This window comes from Nyctibius grandis, chromosome 3 (assembly GCF_013368605.1).
Source record: "Nyctibius grandis isolate bNycGra1 chromosome 3, bNycGra1.pri, whole genome shotgun sequence".
Lineage (NCBI taxonomy): Eukaryota > Metazoa > Chordata > Aves > Nyctibiiformes > Nyctibiidae > Nyctibius > Nyctibius grandis.
This window is the reverse complement of record NC_090660.1, coordinates 38339312-38364694: the sequence shown is the minus strand read 5'-3', so window position 1 is coordinate 38364694 and position 25383 is coordinate 38339312. Positions and strand designations below refer to the sequence as shown.

Here is a 25383-nt window from a genome sequence, read left to right as displayed (position 1 = left end):
ATTGCATGATTTTGCAATAATAGCATTGTTGCATGATTTAAATGCTTATAGGCAAAGCTCTTGTTTAAATACTTTTAAAAAATATGTTGTAAACTATTAATTTTAGAAAAGGTATTAATAGGAGAAATCAAATTTTGTAACAAAATCACATACAACTGAAAGTAATTGTGATGCATAGTTGTCAGAAGTGTGATTTTTACTCTAAGGCAGAGCCTCAAGCACCTGATAATCTGCAAAATCAGAATGTGTCACTCAGACCAATTTGAGTAACAGTCTCAAGGATTGCTAATCTTTTGGTACAAAAAGGGAAGATTTTTCTAGATATACTTAGTGAGCAAAGTTACCAATTAGAAGTTCACCAAATTGCACATAAGGGAGAGACATGCAGAGACATTTGAGAAACAAAACCGTATTGATTTATTAATTCAATTTTCTCCTCCACAAGTGGCAGTTGTTGGGGCACTGGATAAGCATTCTCCTTTCATTGTGTGAGAAACAATCATCACTCATGAACATGTAATGTGCCGCTAACAGAAGTAAAAAGGAGTTGCTGAAGTGGTGAGAGTAAGTGTCCTATTCCAAGGTCTATAATTTATTACTGCCCTGCTAGCATTTAAATTCTTGGCTTACTGTAGCATGCTCCTGTGCAGGCAGATATGCAAAAGTTGGATTATTATGAAAGTGTAGTTTAATGATAGCATGCATGCCCATTACAACAGGCTATCTCCTAATTTTATTTACTTGCTTCAGTGGCATCCACCATGTGAAACAAAGGTATTCACCCCGAAGGGAGTGTATACCTGAGGTTAGTGGTCTGAGGATCAGATCCTGTTCCAAGGTTTTACCAGTAGAGGATCAAAAAGCCCACAGATAAATGCTTGGTCTTGCATGATGCTGCCTTAAAATTCGTTGTTGGTGTTAATGTGACCACGGTTAAGTGATTAATACATACAGGTGGCAATTTGCTAAAAATGAAGAGCATCATCTGTAGGAGACAAAGCCAGACTGAGGGAAGTGTGTCCTCTGGAGACCCGCAAACACGCTGGAAAGGTACCTGAGAACTTTGTCTCAGGAGGAGTTGATAGATGTGGTAAAGAGCAGAGCAGGGCTCTAAAGGTTTCGTAGAGTGGTAATGATGTATTTTAAGTTAAAAAAAAAGCAAAACAAATATAACTCCTTTTCCAAATGTTGGTTTTTGATGTTGGGAGAGCAGTGAGACCAATTAAGATCTGTTCCCCTGCTAATATCAGAGATGGCAATTGCTAACCTAAGAACGCCAATATGGCTGAAAACAGTCTGTTGCTACAGCTATAAGCTTGACGCTGTATACCCTTGGTACTATTATAATTCCAGCAAATGTCAATATAGAATAAACAGGTAAATCTATAAAATGTAAAAATTAAATTTGTGAAGGCAGTTGTTTCATGTGGAGGTGATATGGAATATCTCTAAGAGGTGAAAAATAGGATCTGAATTAACTAGTTTTAAATGTATACCAAGAACCTCTCTGTATTGTACGTTTTAATTAGATGAAAAGAAATAAATTGAAAAGATGAAAGGAACTTGTGTAACATCTCACTTCAAAGGGCAGCTCCACTCTTGAGAAGTGTTTAAAAAAAAAGAAAAAAGAAAAGAAAAGCAGCTTATTCAAGAAATATGCTTCCTCAGTGGATTTGGTTTCACTTTTACCTGCTTTAGAAACTGAGGAATGACTTCTGCTCATTTGACCTAAATGGAGTCATTACCCAAATGTAAAGGAGAGTGGAAGCTGGCTGGCAGTGATGTTCCCCCCCACGCTCCTTCATTGCACTTTGCATTGACTCAGAAATGCTCTCATATGAGCAGGATTATTTTTGACCTTGTGATGGGATTTTTATCAAAGTTTCAAAGCTCTAGGCTGTGTTCTGGACAGAAATTGCACATGTGCAGTGACTCTGTGTCTGGATTTACTTTGTCTGGGCAAATGAACTGAAAAAAAAACAGCTGAATCGTTCATCTGCCTGCTAAGCTAGTCAGCCTTCCCAGAATCCAGAAGCAGGTGCTCCACCCAAAATACTTAAAAGCCATGCCTTGTATACTTTCCGTATACAGAATAGCTCAAGTTATGCAAGATATTTCACCACCTCAGTTGGCTGATTGGTCTTGAGGGCCCTTTTGGACTCCTGACTGAAGTCAGTGCTGTCCAACTCCAGGGTCATATTTTTATCTTCCACCAAATTTTGCTCATAAGTCCCCTCGTTAAACATGAGTTGTTTGTTTAGCCTCTAAGCACTTTATTTCCAGTCACATCTGTCCAGGCCATGACTCTTCTCATCAGTTTTCCATGTAAAGGTGACCTGGCTAAGGAGAGGACAAATTCAAACTGCCCAAGATGTCACAGTTTCCTTCCTTGTTTCAGTTGCCCTGAAGTGTGGGATGGTGGCTTTAGAAAATAATATTTGTATGCAGAAGCTTAATGGAGAAGTGTCACAACAACCAATTAAACAAGGATTCAAAAGACTAGCCTGTCTCTATCTCTAGGAAGATCCTAAAGGTGGGACCTCTCTCTATAAGCAATAGTTTTCTCTTGTGACTCAAGGGAAAAATTGCTGCTTCTAGAAGCAGAGGTCTTGTGTTAATTGGAAAAGAAGAGCAGCTCATCAACTTCATAACTCCTTGACAGAATTAGGCAGGCTGCTCTGTTTTTTTGTTAAGCCACAAGCTGTTCAACCAGTTTGTCAGATAGCAGGTTGATGTGAAGTGCTATCAGCTTTTCACAAACAATCAGCTAAGTAATTGAGCTCATCCCAGACGTGATTAAGTGGGATCAATTATAATAAGCACTAGATAAGAGAGGTAAACTTGTTGTTTCTTGGGCTGGTATTCTGCAGTATTAGCTTTTGTCAGTATCCTTTATACATAATCAGCTGCAAAACCTTTATTACTTCAGGAAATGGCTTCTATATCAGTATTCAAATGAACTTAATCCTCAACTGATTTTTCTAACACTGAACTGCCATTGAGTGGGGAAACAATTTATTTGAAGCCTCAGTTGCATCAAACAGAAAAGTAGCCATTGGATGCCAATGTTTTGCAATGCAAGGAGCATGTTGCTCTCAATCCTAAATACAGTTAAATATTCTGGGAGAGAGCTCTTTGTGTCCCAAGAGGGGAATAGGTACTCTTCATAGCATCACGTTTTGCTGTGGTACTAAGTAAAATCACTATAGCACTTGAGGCTTAATTTGCTAAATATCAGAGTTTATAGATGATTCCTTTAAATTTCTCTGGGGATAAAGCAAAATGATAAATTCAGTAGCTGGAAATATGGAGGAGATGATAGCTTTACATGAAATTGCATATCAGTTGTTCAGTAAATCTGAAGAATATACATGAGAGTCAAGTGCACTGGAAGTAGTGTAAATGCACATATTACAGGAATAATGAAATATTAGTGCTTTCTTTATCAGAAATGGAAAGCTGGTAATACAGAAATAGAGGGAGGCCTATGAACATACAAAGTACAAGAGAGCAATGTTGCAAAATAATCCATGTCTAAATTATAAAAAGAGACCCATATCTTTCAGCAAATATTTTAACATTATTTTCAGTTCTTTTATGGCTTCTGGTTCTTGCAATGGAGCTCCCTGCAGGCATTTTTTTTGTGATTCAGAAAGAATAAATAACACGGGTCTTACAAAACAATGCAGGATGCATATACTGACACAACAATTGTGCTGTTCTGGAGCATAATGTTTGACCAAAAACCCACAATTGTGTTTGTTTTCTTTTTTCTAAATGGAAAGAGATTCCTAAGCGCTGGTCTATTTCCATGAAAATCTTTAAGATCTTAGAATAGTAAAATGGTTCCTCCATCTCTTCTACTGCTTAGCAATGGATGTACTGCAGTTGTCTGCTTAGTTAATAATCACATCTAATGAACAGAGATCCAATTTTCACTTCTCTTTTTACTATAGGTAAGATTCGGGGCCTTTGAAGATCTAGGCTGGCACCTTTGTTGGCCTTTCAATTCTGATAATGATAAGGTTGTTAAGGGCTGTGCAGTCATCTTGATGGGCTCAGTGCCAGTGTCTCTGCTCTGGTCTTTAGTTCCCAGTGTTTTATTTGGTTTGGTAGCCATTGCCAGTAACCAAGCAGGGCAGGTCAATTCCCCCTCACAGATCCTTTCTGTAATATCTCCTTGGCAGCCATGTGGGACCACGGTGACATTTCCTCCAGCCAGTGCAAATTTTTAATATTTTTTCTGCATTTAATTCCAAAACCACTGTTAGCCTCTACCTTATGTCTTCTTCTTCCTCCTCCCCCAATTTTTCTGGCTTTTGGGGTAGGGTATTTCTTCCCTGAGATACTGGTCCACAGGTCTCTGAAAATATTCCTGCTGTTAGGTCTCTCTCATATCAAAAGTGGACATTTTAAATTTCATCACTGACAACCAGCGAGGTTTCTACTCTGAAGTTCAGAAGCAATAGACTTTACTATTAATTATTACTGGGAAAGATTCAGAAATTCCTAAGAAGGATTCTTTGGCCTATGTTGTGTTGAAATATGTGAGCATGAGTGTCTCTTTTGGGCCATTCATCCTTATAGCAGTCCACCACTTTTTTCTTACCACTTGGTCTATAATTACTTGCTGCCTCTATCTGTCTTCTTTCATCCCAGCTGAACGTATGTGCTGATTTTGACTGGGATAGAGTTAATTTTCTTCATAGTAGCTGGTATGGGGCTATGTTTTGGATTTGTGCTGAAAACAGTGTTTATCATACAGGGATGTTTTCGTTACTGCTGAGCAGCGCTTACACAGAGTCAAGGCTTTTCTGCTTCTCACACCACCCCACCAGTGAGTAGGCTGGGGGTGCACAAGTAGTTGGGAGGGGACACAGGTGGGACAGCTGACCCCAACTGACCAAAGGGATATTCCATACCATGTGATGTCATGCTCAGCATATAAAGCTGGGGGAAGAAGAAGGAAGGGGGGGACATTCGGAGTGATGGTGTTTGTCTTCCCAAGTCACCGCTACACATGATGGAACCCTGCTTTCCTGGAGATGGTTGAACACCTGCCTGCCCATGGGAAGTAGTGAATGAATTCCTTGGTTTGCTTTGCTTGTGCACGCAGCTTTTACTTTACATATTAAACTGTCTTTATCTCAACCCACGAGTTTTCTCACTTTTACACTTCTGATTCTCTCCCCCATCCCACTGTGAGGGGAGTGAGCGAGCGGCTGTGTGGGGCTTAGTTGCTCACTAGGGTTAAACCACTACAACATATTACCATATATACACAATACTCTTGCATTATGTTTTTGTGTGAAAGTTTACCAAATATTTTTGGAAGCTTTATATGTCCTTCACCTGACAGTGTCACTTGTAGTGTTTAAATTATTTGATAAATATAGAAAAATGAAATAGAAAATAAGTAAGAAAAATCACTGTAGAAGTGAAAGCTATTATGCTCTTCCATTGAGGCTTATTTTATTAAAGAAAAAGCATTTGAAGTCTGACATTTTTTAACCTTTGAGCCTTTTCACAATGCATATTTAATTGTGGCACCAAAAGCTTTTTATATGCATTATGAAAAATGGTGCATCCAGAAAAAGAAAGTAATCCCCTATTTTCTTATCTACTGTGTGTGCACGTAAAGCATTTTTGCCCAGGAGAGCCTCTGTTGTGCTCCATGTTGTCCAGTCATTTTTCAATGTGGACGTCATCAGCCCTTTCTGAGAAAGATTCAAGGAACACCAGGTCCTTAGGAAGGTCTCATCCTCATGGTCAGAGTTTAATTTTAAACTTGAACCATGAGATTTGGGGTCGTTGCTGATGGGTTCATTTCCAGCATTAACTGTTACAGCTTTGGAGTTAGCTCCCTCCTTCTTAGAGACTTGCTGTGACACCAGGTTCAGCCTTACACAGTAGTGAGTTCTGCACAGTTTTGACTTCACCTGTTGTCAGCATTATTCTGCATTCCGCTTTGTGGTGAAGCAAGCTGAACAGTCACTCCTTAAAACTCCTTGTGGACTGTGGTGCACACAAAGCCCAAATAAAACATATTTTGATGTCTGATATGGTGTCCCTTCTGCCCCCTTGAAATTCTCTTGGGCACCACTTCCTAAATACATCCCCACCTCAGAGCTGTACCTTCTCCTTCTGAACTGTGGGAATGGCTGCAGTAGTTCATCAAATCCAGCATTTTTATTTCCATTTGGTGTTTCCTTTAAAAGATGTTGGTCGGAGACGCATGTTTTCCCCTGCCCTTGTATAGCACTCTTGTTATAGGTCAGTTATTTTTAATTTCCAGGAGGAGCACATGGAGGGAGATTTGTTGGTGATCTTCCTCTTTGCTCCAGGTAAGGAAGGTCTCTTCTTCCCTTCTAACTCAACTGTACTAGATATAATCACTTCAGAGTGGGGCAAACACAAGGTCTCCACCTGTCTCCTCACGTGCTCCTCACTTAGGACCTTATGACATACAAATGTAAGACATAACTGTTACCCATTACTCTAGAAAACCAAACCCCACTAATAGTCCACACAGGGGAAAATATAACTTTCTCTGTGCAAGCAACTGTTCATATGAACCTTTAGCTTTGAAGAATATATTTTTGCTTCACAGGACACTACAAAACTTGAAGATGAATCCCTAAGGGAAGAGTTCCCACTCTGAGAGTTAGATTCACTGAATATAAAATAACAACTCTCAAAATAGATTTAAAGTCTTTACTGTAGCTGCATGGTTTGTTTACTGTGCTCATTTGTTCCATTCTTTAGGTTTGAAGACGGCACAGTCTCTTTTCTTGATATCATTGCTTTGAAACATGGATTTGATGTTCTGGAAAAACTCACAGGTCAGTTAACATAACTCTAATACTGAAGAGTGAAGTTCCAGATTTATACTCAGGGCACAAGTCTGGTCATATTTCCTATGGCTGTAGCTTAATTTTTCTTTCTAAATATATTATCCCTGTTCATCAGTGTGAAGATCAGATTTCAGTGTTTATTCAGGTCTTGCGTATTGGATTATTCCAGCCTGGTTTGGAAAAAAAAAATGCAGACCGTTCTCCACAAATACACACACAAGTCTTGAGTGCATTGAGCCCATCTAGTCTGCCTCACACTCACAAAAATGTAACAGGAAAATAATAGTAGAAAGTAGCTGAGCTACATCCTATTGAGACTTGATGCAGTAAGAGTTCCTGCTGTGCGTGAGGACCAGGCAACTTGACCTGGTGCAGAAAAGCCATTTGGTAATACAGAGGAACCAAAAAAGAGAGTTAGCATACACCTCAAAGCCTTTTGTTAAATAGGAAATGTAGTCCCACGGTGCAGGTAGCTATCTTCAAACAGCAAACTTTCCAGACCATGGCTTTTCACAGCACTTTATTTATGTCTGGACTTTACAGTGATACACTTTTTATGATACACTTTAGGGGAAAGCAACATTATGTTGTTGTTTTTTTTTTTCTCATTTTGTTCTCGATTTGATGTAACTTAGCACTGTAAGTCTTATGGGAATTCCCAGAAAAGCCAAGTTCCTGCCTCTTGAGGTGCAAAGTGAAAGAAGAAACAACAGTCACAGGCTGCAACAAGGGAAATTGTGACTGGGCATAAAGAAATAATTTTTCAGGATGAGAGCAGTCAAACACTGGAGCAAGTGCCCAGTGAGGCTGCCAAATATCCGTCCTTGGAGATGTTCAGAATTTGACTGGGTTCGGCCTTGAACAATCTGATCTAGCTTTAAAGTTACCCCTGCTTTGAGCTGGAGGTTGAACTGGATGACCTCACGATGACTAATCATAATTATGATTGTGGTTATGATGACTATATTTATTTATTTAGGTTATATTAGGTTATATTATTTATTAGGTTATATTTATTTATATTTAGGTTATGATGACTAATCATAACCTAAATTAGTCTATGATTCTCTAACTACCACAGTATAATGCCTCCCTCCAGGCAGAGGATATTATAATGCAGACGGGGGCATATTGAGCTGTGAACAGTGGAAGACAGACTTTTCCAGTTACTGCTTAGGGCATATTCGTGCAATAGACTGAGTCTGTGGCTACGTGCAGAACTAACTACATTTGAGTTTTATAAGCAAGCTTACAACCTGCCATCTTCATCTTGCTATGGTTTATGGAATTGAAATTCTTCAGTCACACTAACTCTGGGAAGCTAATGCAAACCTGGCAAAGGTGTCTTTGCAGTGGACTTCCCTGGGAAGATCATTTCCATGGCACATTTACTACTGTGACTTCATCTCCTCAGGCAAAGGGCAGGTAGCCTGGGATAAGAGGCCAGTGCAGGCTTTCTAGCTTACTAGGGTGTCTTATGACTTTGAAGCTCTCTTCAGTGGCTCCCACTGTTTGAGTATCTTTGAAGCCCTTAAGATAGAGCTAATGCTAAAGTCCCAAATAAAACTTTGAGCTGATTTTCAAGCCAGAAGCATGTGCCTTGTTGACTCCAGGACAGCCTACTACTTGTCTGGCTCAGCACCCCAAATGCATAACCTCTGTGTGAGTGCTGCCATAGGTCAGTGATTCTCCTGAAAGGTGCAGGAGATGACAGCTGACCAGGGAAGCTTGCAGCTGGCTGTGCAGGAGTCTGGCACCATGGTGTGCTTCCACATGTGGAGTGTGCCAGGTTAACAAAACGTTCCTGAAATATGTTTCATGCTCAGGTGTGTGCACAGTTAATGTGTAATGTCTGAACCTCCCTTCTCCAGCGCACTCTTCAATTTCCTATATAAAGAGACAAAGTGCATCATGATGTAAAAGAGGCCTGAGTCCAAAGAGACACTATGTACTTTTCAGGCTGGTATAATTTCTGCTAGTGTCTGTGGAGGTTTATTGTCAGGATTTATCTGAAGGATTCTGGTTTCTTCTTCCTCACAGAGCAATTCTTCTGTGAGGAGTATTCTGTTAGATGCTTGAGGTCTTGCTCATGTGGAAATCAATAGCAGAGTTTTCATCCACTTCAACAGGAGTCCGACTGAGCCCCAACAAGTAAGGATGTTTTGCTTTATGGTGCCCTACGTGGAGACCAGGGATCAGAAGCCAGCCTTTAGTATACATTCCGAAGAATGTGCAATCGTAAACAAACACATTCACTTGTAACTGCTTTGATTTTATGTGTAAGACCATTGCCTACCATAATGGGAGAGTTGATAATAGCATCTCTTCCATTGTGTCTCCCATCCGTCTAAACCTTCTATTGGTACCTATTTCAGCTAAACAATTGAAAATCTCTTAATACTAGACTGAGGGGAATACTTAGCCCTGAAACTGAATAAAGTGGATAGCAGTGGATGAAAGCGTAGAATAGAGGCATGACTAAATAGTATATTGAGGCCTTTCCATCTTTATTATTGCTTTTAATTTGCCTTCTGACCTATAGCAGTGAAGAAAATCTAAGGCAGCTGAAGTGGCTTGGAATAACCTGTCAAAGGGGTTCTCCACAAAATTGTTATGCAGGTGGGTGAATTGGCTTTAATTCTGGGCTTGATTCATTTATTGCTTATGAGGAGTTGTTTGGTTGTTCGTTTGTTTGAAGATGTTTCAAAATTTGGCTTGAAGTTTCTGTCTGCAGTATCTGATGAACATCTTTTTTCTTTAACAATCATCAGTACATAGGCCTAACTGGTTCAAATAGCAAAGCAGATACATTTATACTGCTTTGACAGGATTATGGTGAATTGTTGTATTTGCTCATTAATAAAAAATGCAATTGACTGTATCAGTGCCATACCAGTATGCTTGAATAAAATCATTACAAGACTTTTTATGGCACTGTTTCTCACATTGAAAAGAGCTATGGACTGATATCTTCTGGATGCTAGAACATTTCTGCAGATGTGGTGAGAAGTTTAGTATGTTTGTCAAAGCAATGACATCTGTTGTCTGATGTTTAACAACATCTTGTAGCTTAACAGAGATATTTTTAATAATTTTTGCAGAGTATTTTGATTAGTGTGTTTTAACTGCTATAATAACCTTCGGTTTTGCTGATGTCCCTTATTAGACAGCTTGGATTTCACTAGAAAGCAAGCTTTTTTGAAGTTGAAAATTGGTATGTAAAAAATGTGGATGTTGCTTCAAATTTTCAGATTTATAAACCTTCCATAAAAAATTAAAAATGAAAATTTAGGAATATTTCTATTTTTGATTTAAAAATTTATTTTTTCAAAAGTGCTAAAATATAGAATGGTAAAGAGAGATGAGAAAATATACAGGCTCAAAGAGTAAATGAGAAGAAACCTATACTGAGGAGAAATTTGGAAAACTAAATTAAAAAATTGTTTTGACAAATACTTGAATTTTAAAACTTCTGCACTGCTGGTGTAGCCTAGGTACTTTGGTAGTCTCTAGTCAAATTCTGGAGTGCCAAAGCAGAAGTGACAGCACTGCCTCTTTACATCTACAAGAGACCAGATTAATTTACAGGAATCCATAGTGGAAGAATAAATTGAATTCTGTAAAGGATTTTAATCACTGCATGATCCACGAATTTTCTGCAAAGTCAAGCTGGTCCTACACCATTACCTGTGACCCAGATGAATTAAGCTTATGTTCCAGATAAGTAGGAACTTTCAACATCTCCCTGCATGCTAACACTTATGTGATTATGCTTACATGTATGTGCATGTAAGTACAAAAATTTCCACGTGGTGTGTTTTTTTAATTAGAATTTAATCATACAAAAGATAAATCAAAGAAGCACCATGAAAAGCTGATAGCAGAACGTGGTACAGCTATAGTCACGTTTGGGGTTTCCATCATAAAATGCATTTTGTGTGCCTACTTATCAAAGCTAATGTGAGGAGTGACTGTGTTGCTACAGCTTCCTTGGCCCCATCACATTTCTGGTGACCCTTCTGTGTTGGCTGTGAGAGCAAGGCTGCCTGTGAGCCTGCGGTGTACCACCACAGCCTGCAAAGCAAGACGTGCTGTCCAGAGCGAATTGTTTACCTTTCAAAATGTTTAGCTCTTCAGTTTGTGTAGGCAATGAATATATCTGTGCCTGGCACAACTGATGCAACAAGAGATTCAGTGCTTTGCAATTGCCATTTTCCCTTCACCATCCTTTTCTCCTCTGCACATCATGGAGAATATTAGAGTTTTGAAGGTTATTTAATTTGTCAAATGTCCACTGTTCCTTTTGAACAGAAATTATTGGCATCTGTGTGTATACAACACAGCTGTAGCATACTGTAGAAACACTTCATAATCCAGAAGGACTGCAGATTTGTATTAAGCGACTTTAGGCATATTTCTTCCACTTCCAAAAACTGTCAGAGTTTTCAGTGGCAAAATGCACTGTCAGATGTGAACCACTTCTGAATCTCACTTTGCTGTAGCTCCTGGAGTACTTGCTTTGCACTCCCCCAACACAAGCAATGATTCTCATTCTGGGTTGGAAATAGCCTGGAGTAGAAACAAACAAACTAAACAAAGTTTGTTGTTATTAATTGTGTCCTTCTGTGTAATAAAAGCACTACTGAAGTTCTTTTGGGATGTAGTGTAGATGGACTGTACCAGTGTAATTATTGAAGATGGGGAGGGAGATCACTAATGGAAGGTAAAACAGTTTCAGCATTAGGCAGTGTCATGAAAAAATAGAGATCTCTTTCTGAGTCTGATATCACCTGACTAAATTCTTGACTTATCTCAACCTCCATTTAACAACAAGGCATATTTCATGCTGGAGTTACATCATGGTGGGTGTGTGTATGTAAACCATTTTCTGAGGTTTTGTATCTTTATGTTTTTTCAACCTAACCTTTAGCTGGTATGTATTTTTATTAGTAAATTTTTATCAGTTTTACAAATGATACAAAGGTACATAGTTTGCAATTATGTTAGAAGGAGTACTTTAATTGTAATGTCTGTTCAGGAAATATTAATTCTCTTCGCAAGAAAATATAATATGTATTGGAGGAAAGTTTAAGATGCAGACTAAGTCTCCTAAGGATGATGAATTGAAAGTCCTTTTTAAATTCACTGGATGCTTGATTGACTGTTGGAGAGTAAAGGTTGTATTGGCTTTCATAAAGGCAATTATACCACACAACAGCCAAAGCGAAATACAATGTAGGATGCTAAATGGTGAGGCTAACTTTGATTTTGAACTTGGCCTTTGAGACTTCTGAGTTGTGTTTTGCCCTGTTATAATTTTTGCCGTCCTCTGATATGTTAAAGACTGGTTGCAGCCAGGGATGGGATGTTGGGCAGCCTGCATTTAGTGGTAGTGCACAGATACTCATGTGTCTTGTATTTAAACACTTAGGGTTTTGCAAGTCATCCAGTTTAGGGCCAGAAAAGAATTTTCTCCTCAGTCAGACTGGCAGAGATTACTGGGATTTCTTCTCCTGTGTGGAGTTTGTGACTGCATCCTGCCATTGTCTGGGCATGTCACCTAAACTTGGACCGTGGGTGTGATGGTTGTGAATTTTACTGCTTTCATCCTTGGTGCTGCTTTCATTCATAATTTTAACGGATTTGAGATTTTTCTTTTAAAAATCATAAGATTAAAGATGGTGTGAATACATGTGTTCTGGCTTGTGATATATAGGTGTGTTGAAAGTGGATGCTGCATTTTGACCAATGTTTATGAAATTCTTCATTTTAGGGGCAAGTTCTTCCCTTGGTTTAAGAGAGAGAATGAATCATTGATTAAATTTTTACTTTCTCTATGCCAACCATTTGCCACAATATGAACTTTAACATAAAAGAAACCTGGGCAACTTGTACTAATCTCCTCATCTCACTGCTCACAATTAACACCTTCTCTATCTGTACGGGATTGAGTTATTCTTTGTTGGGGTTTTTTTCTGAGGAAAAATGTTTGACAAGTTGACAGTAGGGAGAAGTTGCTCTGTCCACACTCTAAATATGAAAATATGGACACACTGAAGAGAGGGCATTTTAAATTCTGGCATCAGAAAGAAAAGGTTGACTTCTAAATGGGAAGGGAGTGCATAAGAGCTTAAAATCCAAAGGTATTCTGATTCCCAGATAATGACACTACTGGTGTGTGAAAAGACAAAAATCTCTCCTCTCCTTTCATAGATAGTGAGGTGACTGTTTCTGTTTTTAAATTTCGGTCCTGAGATAAACTTGGTTTAGAGAACAAATGAGAAAGTTATTTATTTACTGCTAACAGTTCTTGCTGCTAGACATGATGCCAGTCCAGGTTTTCTTAGCTTTCTTTTATGACTTGACTAATGCAAACTAGACATCATTTGCACCATTGAAAGCAGAGCAGAACAGCTAGAGCATGATTTGAGAAGCTTTGAAAAAGTGAGTTGCCAGAAGAAATCCTGCCAGGGCTGCCTTTGCAGACTTCAATCTGTATATAAGGTTTCTTTCCGGGAACAAAAACTGCTTTTATGTTTTAGGGTTTTTTTAATATGCATTTGCTAATATTGATGTGGGTTGCATTCACAAACTGCCTAATCTGTGAAGAGGCCTAGGAAAGGACCAAAAATGTCAGAGTCATTCCTCAGACCTGTAGGGGTAACACAGGAAGAGGTAGCAAAACACATAAATGTCTTGGGTGTTTTTGCGTAATACAGCTAGAGAGAAAAATATGCTGCTTAAGAACTAAAAGAAGGGGAAAATGTCTTTATTATAAGCTGAGCTGATGAAGAAAAAGTGCAGCACAGCTGACAAAATACACTCTTGGCAAGAGATAATTGTTCTGTGTTGAGACAAAAGAGTTAGCAAGACTTCTGTGGTGAAGACATTTAATGGCATCCACTGTTATTATATGTATATATTTTATATATATTATATATCCAGAGGAGAGATTTGCAGCAGAGTCTTTTCATGCTTGGGAGACTTCTGGGAAGAGGAAGGTGGGGCAGCTAATAACTGGGGGATCACTGCAGGTGCTCTTGCATTGGCTGTGGCTTGCCGAGGCAAGAAATGCCAAGGAGCGTCAGTGTCTGACACTGACAGGCTTCTCACTCATCCAGTGATAACTGAGCTCTTGAGGTCTGCAGCTACTAAGAACTTCTTCTCTGTGTACCTGGCAGGTCTCAAATATTAAAGACTACAAGGAGAAACTTGAGGTAATTTTGTTTTGGGGGGCTTTATGTGCTTCCACATGAAAGTATGCTGGAGTCACTGATCTTGTTTTTCCCACCAAGGAATTCTTAACCCCACCCTGTTGGCAGCAGGAGTCTCTTGTATGCCAGTTAGTGTGGTCTGTGCCTGCCTTTCCTCTTCCATCCTTCTTTATGTGTCTAGTTCAGTCCCTAGATGAAGAAGAGATCAGTCACAAGTATTGAGTGTCCTACTAGTTTCACTTCCATGTTGGAGATCATGAATTACTTCTGAAGTTATTGGAACCTGCAATAATTGAAATCACATGCGCTTCTAATTTTTGGTATGATTTATACACGTTCCTCTAACTGTTGGTTAAATCATTAAAGAAAAAACAAAACAAAACAAAACAAAACCAACCAAATATGGGGAAGAAATAGGAAGAACAGAATTTGCACGGAGAATAGGACAGCTGCTGAACATGTTAGTATCCTCAGTTGTCTTGTGTTGTGGGTCACAGTGTTGACTTTACTAAAGCCAGCAGAAATGCCAAAGAGACAGTGAATTTAGAAGAACTATTGTTCTGAATGCTGAGGAGCAGCAAAGTGCACTCCTACACTGATCATTCCCAAATACAGACTTTAAAGCAGGAGTATGGTCATCAGTTGCACATTCTTGTCTGTTTTCTGTCTCTGCTAATCCTTTTTTTCCAACCTTGACTGGTAACATAAGAATGTGGATGTCTCCATTGAGCTGGGGTAGCTATAAATCAGAGTTGTTAATGAGCTGATAAGAGTAGAGTTTGTCCACATGTTAGTTATTCAGTTTCTTCAAGATAGTGGGTGGTGATCTAACAAGAATGATAAAATCCTGGGCCTGCTCTCTCCCTGTCACTGAAATCAGGAGAGATATACAGAAGTATACAACCAGGAAAGAAAGATGGGAGAACATTGAATAAACTGCAGTGATTAATCTATTTCTATATCTAATCTATTTATTTAGTTCATAATAAACCGTTGTGTTCCTAAGCAAAGAGGTTGACTTTTTTTACAGTAGTACAGCAAATGATGAAGCAATCAGTATGTTTTTTTATTACATTGTATGTGAATCCTATTTATCACTGACTTAAGCTGTGTACCCTCATTCCTATCCAGATCATCCATTGAACAAGGTTTTACTAATGTGAACACCAACTGTACAGCCTGAGTTTCTTTCAATTCTGTGTACCTTCCTGCACATGGGATGATAATACAAGAAAGGTGTTTTTTCTGCCTTACATTGATACCAGACGGTTCAGCAACGGTTTAGCAAGAGTAGGCCTCAGAGTAGGCTCTAAAAGGCCTGCTCTGTGTTACCTTTACACAGAATCAGCTTTCCTGTCAGTAATTTTCCTTTCAGCTAGAATAATAGAGAATAACAGTATGTTCTGAAGCAAACTTCATGTTTTGTAGATAGAGTCTGCTTATGGGACTGATAACAATGTCATAGTCGTCAATGATTCTTGCTTGCGCTTAGTCTTAGAAAATCCAAGGTCTCTGTTAAGTTCCTTGCTAATTATAAAAAGGGCCAAAGACAAACAAGACTGTGAAAAACAACTTTGTGATGTCTAAATTAACTTGATTCACAAACTCTGGCGTCAGAGGAGAAGTAAGTCCAGTGAGAACCAGAACAATATCTTCTCCTTGAGGCCACCTGCACTTGTAAACAAGAAGACCTCGACCACGCTTGTGCAGAAGCACAGTTAGGGGGGGATTGCGACCACTAGAGACCTCCAGAGACCACCCAAGATCCCTTCCCCAATTTAGTACGCATACACAAAGACAATTACATAATGTATTAGCATATGCATAAGTTTCTTGGAATAGGTGGGCTTTTCTTGGAATTATATGAATATTCACTTTTCTGTAATGTATATAATGAGCATGCTTTTGTTCCTAGGTGTGCATGCTAGGAGGAGAGATCCCCCATGCACCCAGCGCTGCAATAAACCAATGTCGGCTCTCTAAACTATCATTTGGTTTAGAGAGTTTTCTTGGTTACTATTTTCCGGTAAGAACATCAGATGGTTGTTGTGAAACTAAGCCCTGACCTACTGATGAATCTCTACAGAGTAATTACCTGCACTTGTTCACTTTCAGGTTTGCAACAAGAGGTTGCATTTCACTGTGAGGACCTCATCTGTGTGGACACTTATGAATGCTCCCATTGAAGTCAATGGGGCCATGAAAAGAAGGATAATGTAATGGCCAGGGAGCTAGACGAGGACTTGGGAGACTTGAGTTCCTTTCCCCCACTGTGAAATTTACTTGACTTTTATTAAATCACGTAGATACTAATCTTCAGGGGAGTAGGGAGTTAGGTAACTAAATGTGTTTCCAGAGCTGTATTTAATCTCTGGGTAGGATTTATCTTATGTTGCTGTCAGTACCTACATCTGAGGTGACCATTTAGATTTCCATTGCAATCAGTGGAACAGACAGTACTTCAGCAGCTTGATCCCTCTGACCTTTTTTGGAAATTTAGGATGAGAAGAGTTACAGCCAGCAATACCAGTTCTTCTCATTGTCTATTAAGGGAGCTTAGATGTTAGCTTAGTGTGGTACAGGAAATTACTTTTACATAACTTTCCTACTAATGATCCCTTTGGGACTAGAAATCTGAACTGTCATATTAGTTGAGGTGGAAGTCATATTTTGGGTTTTTTACCTTCCCTTAGATCTGTGGCTTGTGTTGGGCAGGGCAGGTTCTGCATTTCACGGGACTGAAATAAACCGGTAAAGCAAAAGAGGGAATGTGCTGGAAGAACGCTGAGGAGCGTGAAGGCTCAGTGTGAGGTTTTCTGTTTGGGAAACCTTCATCTGTCCGTTACTCTATGAGTGATTTCTGATTTGCAACATATATTTAATGCTTCAAATCCAAGCTTATTCAGATAGATGTTGCTTTCTCCGAGAGAAAGGCTTACAGCCTGACAGCAAACAATCTTGCAAAAAAAATTTCAGTCTCCAAGGTGAGAGTCAAAAAGATGTCTTATGGGAAGAGTGTGTATGTACAGCTGACTTCAAAAGTCCGTGATCATTTTCATTTTCAAATGACCAGTTAAAGCGGATTAGGAAGAAAGAAAGCTCAGTTGGTTCTTTTGCATCAAAAGAAGCCATTTTTGGGACTGTGGTTGATTTATTAGGAAAGACATGCTCAACTGAGCACATACTTGCTAATGGCTATAGATGGAATTAAAACAAATAAAGAATCAGTATTACATAATGAGCAAGTAGGTGAGGCACTCTTGTGCAACTGTCTGAAAGTACAGCCAAGCACATGCAGTGTATTTGGAAGGCAAGTTTGAATTAATGGCTGAGGCTTACCTTTTTTTACTGTAGGTGTAGAATCTGTTTCCAGTCCTGCCTGAGGTAGCATTGTGAAATCTGTCACTTGCGATAAATAAAGTGGGAGAAATTGTTGTAGCCTACATCAAGAGAGAACGGGCATAAGACCCAACTCTTCGATAAAGTCTGTAGGAATATTAACAGCAGTCAAGAGTAATGAAGCTCTCATCCTCTGGTTCCTCAACCGATCCAGCATCGCCTGCACATGGCTAGAGGATATCTTGGAGAAGTGCTTTCTGTCTGTAGTACCTTTCTCCCTAGATCATGTTCTGTGTCAGATATAGTTAGGATCTGAAGGAATTGTCATTTCCACTACACAGTTGTCATTGCCATTGCTAAGAGATAGAGAAACTCTAAAGTCCTGTGGGACCATAGATTTCAAAGGAGAACAGAAGTGAGGGCTTTCGGACTTGGGTGCAGACCTTCCAAAGACTTTTTGCTATCTAAATTGATTGATTAAGTTAGGGTTCTTGTTATCCTTGGAATACCCTTTTAAAATGCAAAAAAAAAATAAATCTTGTGCAGTTGTATTCTTAAAACCTGTGTAAGAAATACTCAGGGATTATCTACAGAGTTCCCGCTAAAAAACAGAATTGAAAGGGAAATGGGAAATAAAATTACACATAAATTACTTCAATGGCATTTTAAACAATGTAGTATATTGCTAATTAATTTTTGCCACATCTTGATATACTAACAAGGAAATAAAATATTACCTTGTGGGTACTAATTTCCTTGACTGATGCATGAACAGTTTTCTTACCAACATGCACCTGGAAAATAAACCTTGACAGGGCAGTGAAATAAATTTAGTTATATAAAAAACTAGAGCACACTGTGATTAGAGAAGGGATCAGCGTTTTGGCATTTGCAGAAGAAGGTCTAACTGGCGTTAGGGCTGTGCACTTCAGCCATCCCTCAGCAGATCTCAGGGTCCTGTTCTAGCACGCACTGGCTACCATGGCAAGGATTACCTTGTTTCATTTATTCCATTTTTAATTTCCTAGCTAACTGGATCCAGCTGTTTCAGCCCTTCATGCAACACAGAGATTTTATGCTAAATCCAAAGGGGCTAAATTAAAGCAAAAGGAAATTTGCATATTGTGTAAAACTCTACTTGTTCAGCACATCCAGATTATATAGTGCTAATCACAAACACTAGATAGAGTAAATCCTCTTGAAGTCACCCTGGGGTTAAGTCGAATGCTTTACATTCTTTGACACATACCCATGAAATATGTAATCAAGTCTGTTTGACGTCCTCTCCTAATTACGTGTGTGTATTTTAAGCAGATGCTTTTCCAGCTGATTTGCGCCTTTTAAGATCTTTTCTTCATTATTAATCAGAAAATCACGCTGTATGTTAACGGCAAGTGCCAATTATGAGAAACTAATATTAGTTTCTTTGCTTAGAAGCTGTGCTTTTGCAAATAAGACCATCACCAAATAACATATAGATGTAAATAAAATGTAAGAACCTCTGAGTGTTATCCATCAGGGCTATAATTATTCTACAACGTACTGTGCTATTTCAGCCTAAAACTAAAATTCATTCTTCCACATACTGATTTTTTAGTTTGAGGAGATATATTAAGTAAAGAAAGTTCTCTATTGGAAGTAGGAATGGACTGCTTGTTTTCACAAAAGGTAGGATTTAAATGATAAATTTTTTTTTCCCCGAAGACTCCACATTCGTAACTTCTGTCAAGAATATTAATACATAAGCTTAGCCTGTCATGAATTCTTCTTAGTGAGATAATATCAGGAGACAGAAGTAATATCTAGTTAACTTGGGACTCACTGAGTTTTAAGTAAACCTCATTTTTATTGTGGCTATGTAAGAACAGTCTTCAGAAATTGCTAGCAACCTAGTTGATTTTACCCCTGCCCTTGAGCTGAAGGATGCAAACTGCCCCTTGCATGTTGCTGAGGGTTCACACTCAGTGTGTTCCCCTCAGTGTATTTGGCAGAGACATGTGCTGGCAAAGCGTTATCTCGCATTCTCTGCCTCGGGTCCTGCAGTGCCATTCCTTACACCTCTGAAGGGACACCTCCTAATAGAGAAATGAGTACTCTGCAGCTTTTAGATGTACTGGAGTATTAAATCTATCATTTGGAAAGAAGTATTAAGCAGTATATCAAAAGATACAAAATTGATAAAGGCAAAATAAAAATTTCCTATTGTCTCACTGAGGTTACTTCCTGTTGAACTACTACACTACTTTTAGCGGTGATATGTGTATCAGAGAAGAACAGAATAAAGGAATTTATGATCCACTGTAGATAAACAGGACTAATTGAAAATCATGTAATAATCGCAGTTACTCTCCACTGGTACCAATTCAGTCAATATAGAATGGAAAGAAAGAAATTACAGGATATAATCAGAAGAGCTGTTCCACCTACAGTGTCTGGTTTCATGTCTAATGCCTGCTTCACACTTGCAGTTTATGTTTTCGATGAACATCTGGCTCAGCTGTCACCTTTGCTGGGTTTTTAATGGCTGTCAATAGAGCCATTCTAAATATGGTTTCAATGCTTCTGCACTAGCTGCTCTAGTTGTGGTTTAAACACTTAGAGGCGGTCAGTGGTGGAGTGAGCAAATGCCTGGCGCTCACACAGATGGAGATACCAGCAAGCCGTCTTTGGGCTCAGGCCCTGGAGGAGTACCCAGAACTCTGCCTGGCAGCCCTGTCTCTTGGTCTCTGGTCCAGCCTTGATGTGCTCCCTGGAGACACCCATGTACCTTGGGGTGGGCGCAGCCTTGCGGAGGTGGAGAAGCTGAACTGAAAGAACACAGATGATTACATCCCCCCAGCAAAAGGTCATTAACTATTTAAAAATCAGTCTTTGCATTTTTGGGTAACCTGTGGATTCAAGACACTAAGAAGCATCTCATCCACCTAGTTGGAGTGGGCACATTTTCTCACAATTTCTACTGGTAAAATATATTTTAAAAAGCACCTGTCTTCTAGTGTTTGTTTTTCAGGAGACAGTTGAATCATTTTAAAAGAGATGAGTCTCTCTTATAAGGGGCCTGCTATAGCAGTGAAATTTTTCAAACAAGCTTTATTCAAGTAAAATGTCACTGTTCTCTGAAGTAAATGTTCACTGAACCTATTTTGATCAGTTCATGTGCTACATTCCTAGAAGTATTCATTTTGTTTTACTCTACATTTATATGCATTTGTAATGGCCATTTCAGGTCTATTAATGCTTTCAGGTCTATGTGTGCACCTCAGCCAAACTCCAGATTTAGGATCCGCACTTCTGTTTGCCCATATCACATCCCTTATTCCCCCATTTTCATCCACATCCTAATTTCCATGAAAAGACGACTTCACTGGGAAAAGGATCTCCACTTGTGTGCTGCTTTAACTGCAAATGTTGCAGTTCTGTGACAGCTGGAAAAATATTTTTCTTTTTCCTCTGCTCTTCCTTTCTGCTCCCCTTCTTTCTCCGTTATTTTTTTTCTTTTTATCTTTTTCCTTTAAAGAGCTTGCAAGTATTTTGTTAAAGTATCTTACAAATTGTGCTTTAGTATACTGAATGTAATACAAAGGTTTGAAATTGGTTGGTTTAACTTGGTTGTTGCTTGTGGTCTTTTAGCATGAGTATGTTGTCTCAAGTTGATGCTAAAATTTCCATTTTATTACTGTTTTGACCAAGAATTGCTGCTTTTGGTATTTTATTCACATTATTAATTGAAACCCCAGGACACTAAAATTTCTGCCTAGTTTCTCCTTTAAAGTGTAAAATTCCAAGTCAATATGAACTTTGGCTACCTTCCTACTGAATGCTTCATAAGATTTTAAGGCAGTCGTAAAAATCAATTTATTTTGTAAGTGTTAGGCTAATGTCAACGATATTCTCACAAGTGTCAACAAAAAACGGTGCTGAGCAGGAAAAAGTCTGCCATAAGATAGTATTTGAATAAAAGGTACATTTAGCTTTATAAATTGAGGTTACAGAAATGTAATAAAAACTTCTTGGGTTATCCAAACCATGAAAAAAATTTGATACTCTCTTTAAAAATAAGGACTGAATGAGCAGATTTCTAATTTCAATGAATTTTATCACTAATAGCGCAAATCACAGGGATTTAGGGAGATAAGATCACTGACACAAATTTTCTCACCTTAACTACATCAGTCAGAGGACTTTCATTTTTTACAGTAGAGCAGTGTTGGCAGAAGGTCCGCTCTGTTGTGTGTAGTTATTTCACTAAGTGATTGTCACAAGAGCCTCTTTATGTTAGAAAACCCTGTTTATGTTAGAAGGATTTTGATACCATAACCACACTGGCAAAACCTTTAAGGAATAAAAAGCTATTTGCTCCTGAGTGTTTTGCAGCACAATTCTATATTTCAGGCGTGATGTTCCAAGTCAGTGTAAAATAAGGTGAAAATGCCACACTTGTGACATGGCACCCCTTTTCTAATGACCTAAATAGTTACAGCACTGTGCAAGGCAACCAATATTCATGATCCTGCGGGGAGTCCTCACACGGTATAAACTGTCATAGTTTATTGATGTTAGTGGAGGCATGATAGTTGACACCATCTGTCCCTAAATCTTTGGCCAAGATCTCGGAGATGCTGTTTGAAAAGCTACCATTTATAGGTGCGTTTGAGAAATATCTTCAGAGTACTGACCCCTAACAACTGAGCTAGTTTCACTCCTTGGACATTGCTAGGAGTTCGTACCATAAAAGAACTTCATCCCAGAAATTAAAGGGCAAGGCTGGGGATCAGAATTATTGGGCTGATTTTATTTATATAAATAATTTTTCATAAATTTTGGCAACACTCTTTCCATACTGTATAAAGATAAAATGGAGCAAATTGATTGTAGATAAGTGAGCAGATGACAGGGTAGGTTGAATGCTCACAGTTATGTTATGTTTCAGCCTGTTTTGGGACAGAAGAGGATGTCTGTTTTGAAAGGTTTCTTTTTCAATATAGATCCCATAATCACAACAATAGTTTATTTTCTTTCTTGTGACTATACGTTAAGCAGTGAAACTCGGGTTCTAACTAGTAGAGAGCCTGGGCCCAAGTGCGACTAAGTTGTTTTCTTAAAGTATACCAAAACTTATGTTATATGGGTAACTGAAAGCAACAGGTCAGTGCCTTTTTAGAGTGCTTCCAGGCACCTGTTTTTAATTTCTTAAATTGATTTTTCCCTTTTTCCTCTTCACATTAGTGGCAATTTTGTTGTTGCTGTTTTTTGGAAAATAGGATTATCTCTGTTCATGGAGGTGTTTTCAACTGTTTTTTCGACCTGATTTCATTTAGAACAAGCATCATTGGATTTTTTGTTGTAATTTCTTTCTTCTCCACTGTCTTTATTGATTTGGTATGAGAATATCTCCTTTTTAATTTTTATTTTGAGATAAATAAGATGATCTTCTAGAGGGACGTGAAACTCAGTTGGATTTCAGTTAGGCTCTCATTTGCAAGATCTGCTGCTAATTCACTATCATCACTGCTGATTAAGTGATTAAGAGATTTCTGTTTCCAGACATCCACCCCAAACCTTGGCCAGAGTTGATGCCTAGAGGCTGAGTAGTCATTGTACCTACTTCTGAGCTCTGGCAGTTGGCAGCCCAACATACTAACCTAAGTTTCATCTGCCTCCATAAATAAAAATCATGAAATGCGGTGGCTGAACGCTCAAATTCACAATCCTTGTTAGGATTATGGGTGACCGTTACAGAGTTTGCCACTTCTGGCTTACAGCCTCTTCTATATCCAGTGTGTTGTGTAGTCTGACAGAAGCTGCTTGAATTTCATATCAATATAATTTAAAAAGCATGAGTGGGGTCCAAAGGTATTTGAGAAATAAAATCTCCCATAATTTTATATTAAGTTGATATGGGTGGAACACAGGAGCTGCATGGACTGTCTTGAAGAATATTGTGGAAAATACTCGAGTGCTACCCTATAAATAAGTTGTTTCTTGTAATCCAAAATACGTAATGCAGTCCTGATTACCTCATCACACAAGTACATCCACAGAATTGGAGGGTGCTCAGCGATAAGCAGAAGCACAAAAGAGCACTCACATGAACAGAGACTAAAATAATCGAGATGGCATCCTTTAGGGACATGTCTCTGCTTAACAAAAAAAAATTGATGCTTATGTAGATTCTGCTTAGCAGAACACAAAATATGTGTTTTCTCACATAAGCTTACTTTTGCAGTCTTTGCCATGTTTAAAGCATTCCCATGGTGCCTCCTGTTCCTGCTGTTCCACAGGGCCATTGCTATTCTTAGAAGCAAGACACCTACAGGGGAATTAAACCAGTGTTCAAGAAAAGGGGAGGGGGGAAACGGGAAAAGAAACTGTGAGGACAATCCAATTGCTCCTATGCCACTTGATTCAATAAGAACAAAAACATTAAAAGGATTTGGGGGCTGCAAGCTGCTGCCGTACTTGCTAATTTACCACGCGTGCAGAAGATCAATATGGGGGCCTTGAGCTAGCCAATATGCACTGTTGACCTGGGCATTTGAACTGCTGGGTACATCCAATCATTATGGAAAACAATGAAGTTCAAACTCCAGAATATCTTTTTCTCAATGTGTGTAATTCATGTGGATGTTTGGATTGTGCTAGTTTAATTGTGAGAAATGTAACGCAAAGATGATAATTACCCAGTTAAATGGGTTGATACGTTTCTATTAATCATTCTCATTAAATTATTAAGCCACTTATCTGTCTTTAGCACTAATATGTGCTACATGACTAGTGGACATTACATTGATAACAAATCTAGAAGGAATTTTTACCCTTTTCAAGAAGTATCAGCTAAGCAAACTAGATAGCTCTGCATCCATCATACATGGATAATGCAAAAGGCTGAACCAGCCTTGCTGTTACTTGAGCAAGTATTCTCACTAAGATGATCAGGATGTGACCCAACTTTATGCATTTTCTAGAGTAAATCGTAACTTTTTCAGCACGTTCTGACATTTTTGCTCCTATAAAGTAACATTTCTATATAGGTAACAATATTATGTGCGGTTTGCCACTGGGCTTTATCTTTTACACTGCAACAAGTTAAAATATAATGGATGATTTTCAAAGTCCTGGTTTTGACAGGCCTCCCAATTATTTCACTCCCCAACAGGAAAGATCTCGAGTCATGCTGTAAGCATATGTATAGCATAAAGAGTTGTGAGAAGGGTATGTGGCTGGCTCCCTGACTTGTGGTTGGAAGGAGCTGGGGAGCAGCATCTGCCACAGGCTAGTCAGAGGATGAAAGGATCAGGTCAATGGCTGTATCCAGCACAGAAAGTTATGCAATGGGAAAAAGGAAGGTGATATGCTAAAATACTTACAATGCAAGCCCAGTTGCAGGGTGTCATTACATGGGAGTTACTTGTGTAGATCTCATGAGATTTGATATTTAGTGAGTTGGATTTGCCAGGTCTGTGTTGAGCTCATGGACAAAATGATTATTTGCATTATGTTCCTCCCCCGCTAATTTAGTTGTATAAATTAAAAAAAAAATCTTCCCACTTATTTCTCTTCCAGTATGTGAGACACTACTGGGAGATGATGTCTTATGGGGGCTTATGTCTGCCTCATGCCGTCCTATGATGGCGCTGAGCCTGAGGTATTGGGCCACAGCTGGGAAAGCTGCTCATGGTGTTGTGCAGTTCAACAACCTCCTCTTCACACTCTGAGCGCAGGCACAACTGATTCAGAGGAGCGGCTGTGCTTGGCGTGAGAGACTGTATGTTCTCCTGGGTTTCCATTTCCACCATGGCTTTGTGTTCATATTTTTTCCAAGTACAGAAAACAAGGGTTTCCCACTAGTTAGTTGGTGGAAACGTGATCAATGGGAGTTTTGGGATGGTATAACAAAGCGAAGGAGATTCTCAAGTGCTGTCAAGTGATCAGGGAGCAGGAAAGACATCAGATATTCAGATTAGAAAACTGATGTT

General features: G+C 38.9%; 1 protein-coding gene across 1 annotated transcript in view; it reads left to right on the top strand.

Annotated features, from left to right (window-relative positions):
- MOCOS (molybdenum cofactor sulfurase) overlaps positions 1-25383 on the top strand; it is a 239609-nt gene that overhangs the window by 125998 nt on the left and 88228 nt on the right. The window contains exon 5 of the mRNA XM_068396930.1: positions 6766-6842. Within this exon, the coding sequence (XP_068253031.1) occupies positions 6766-6842 (77 nt within the window). The remainder of the gene's footprint in view (positions 1-6765; positions 6843-25383) is intronic.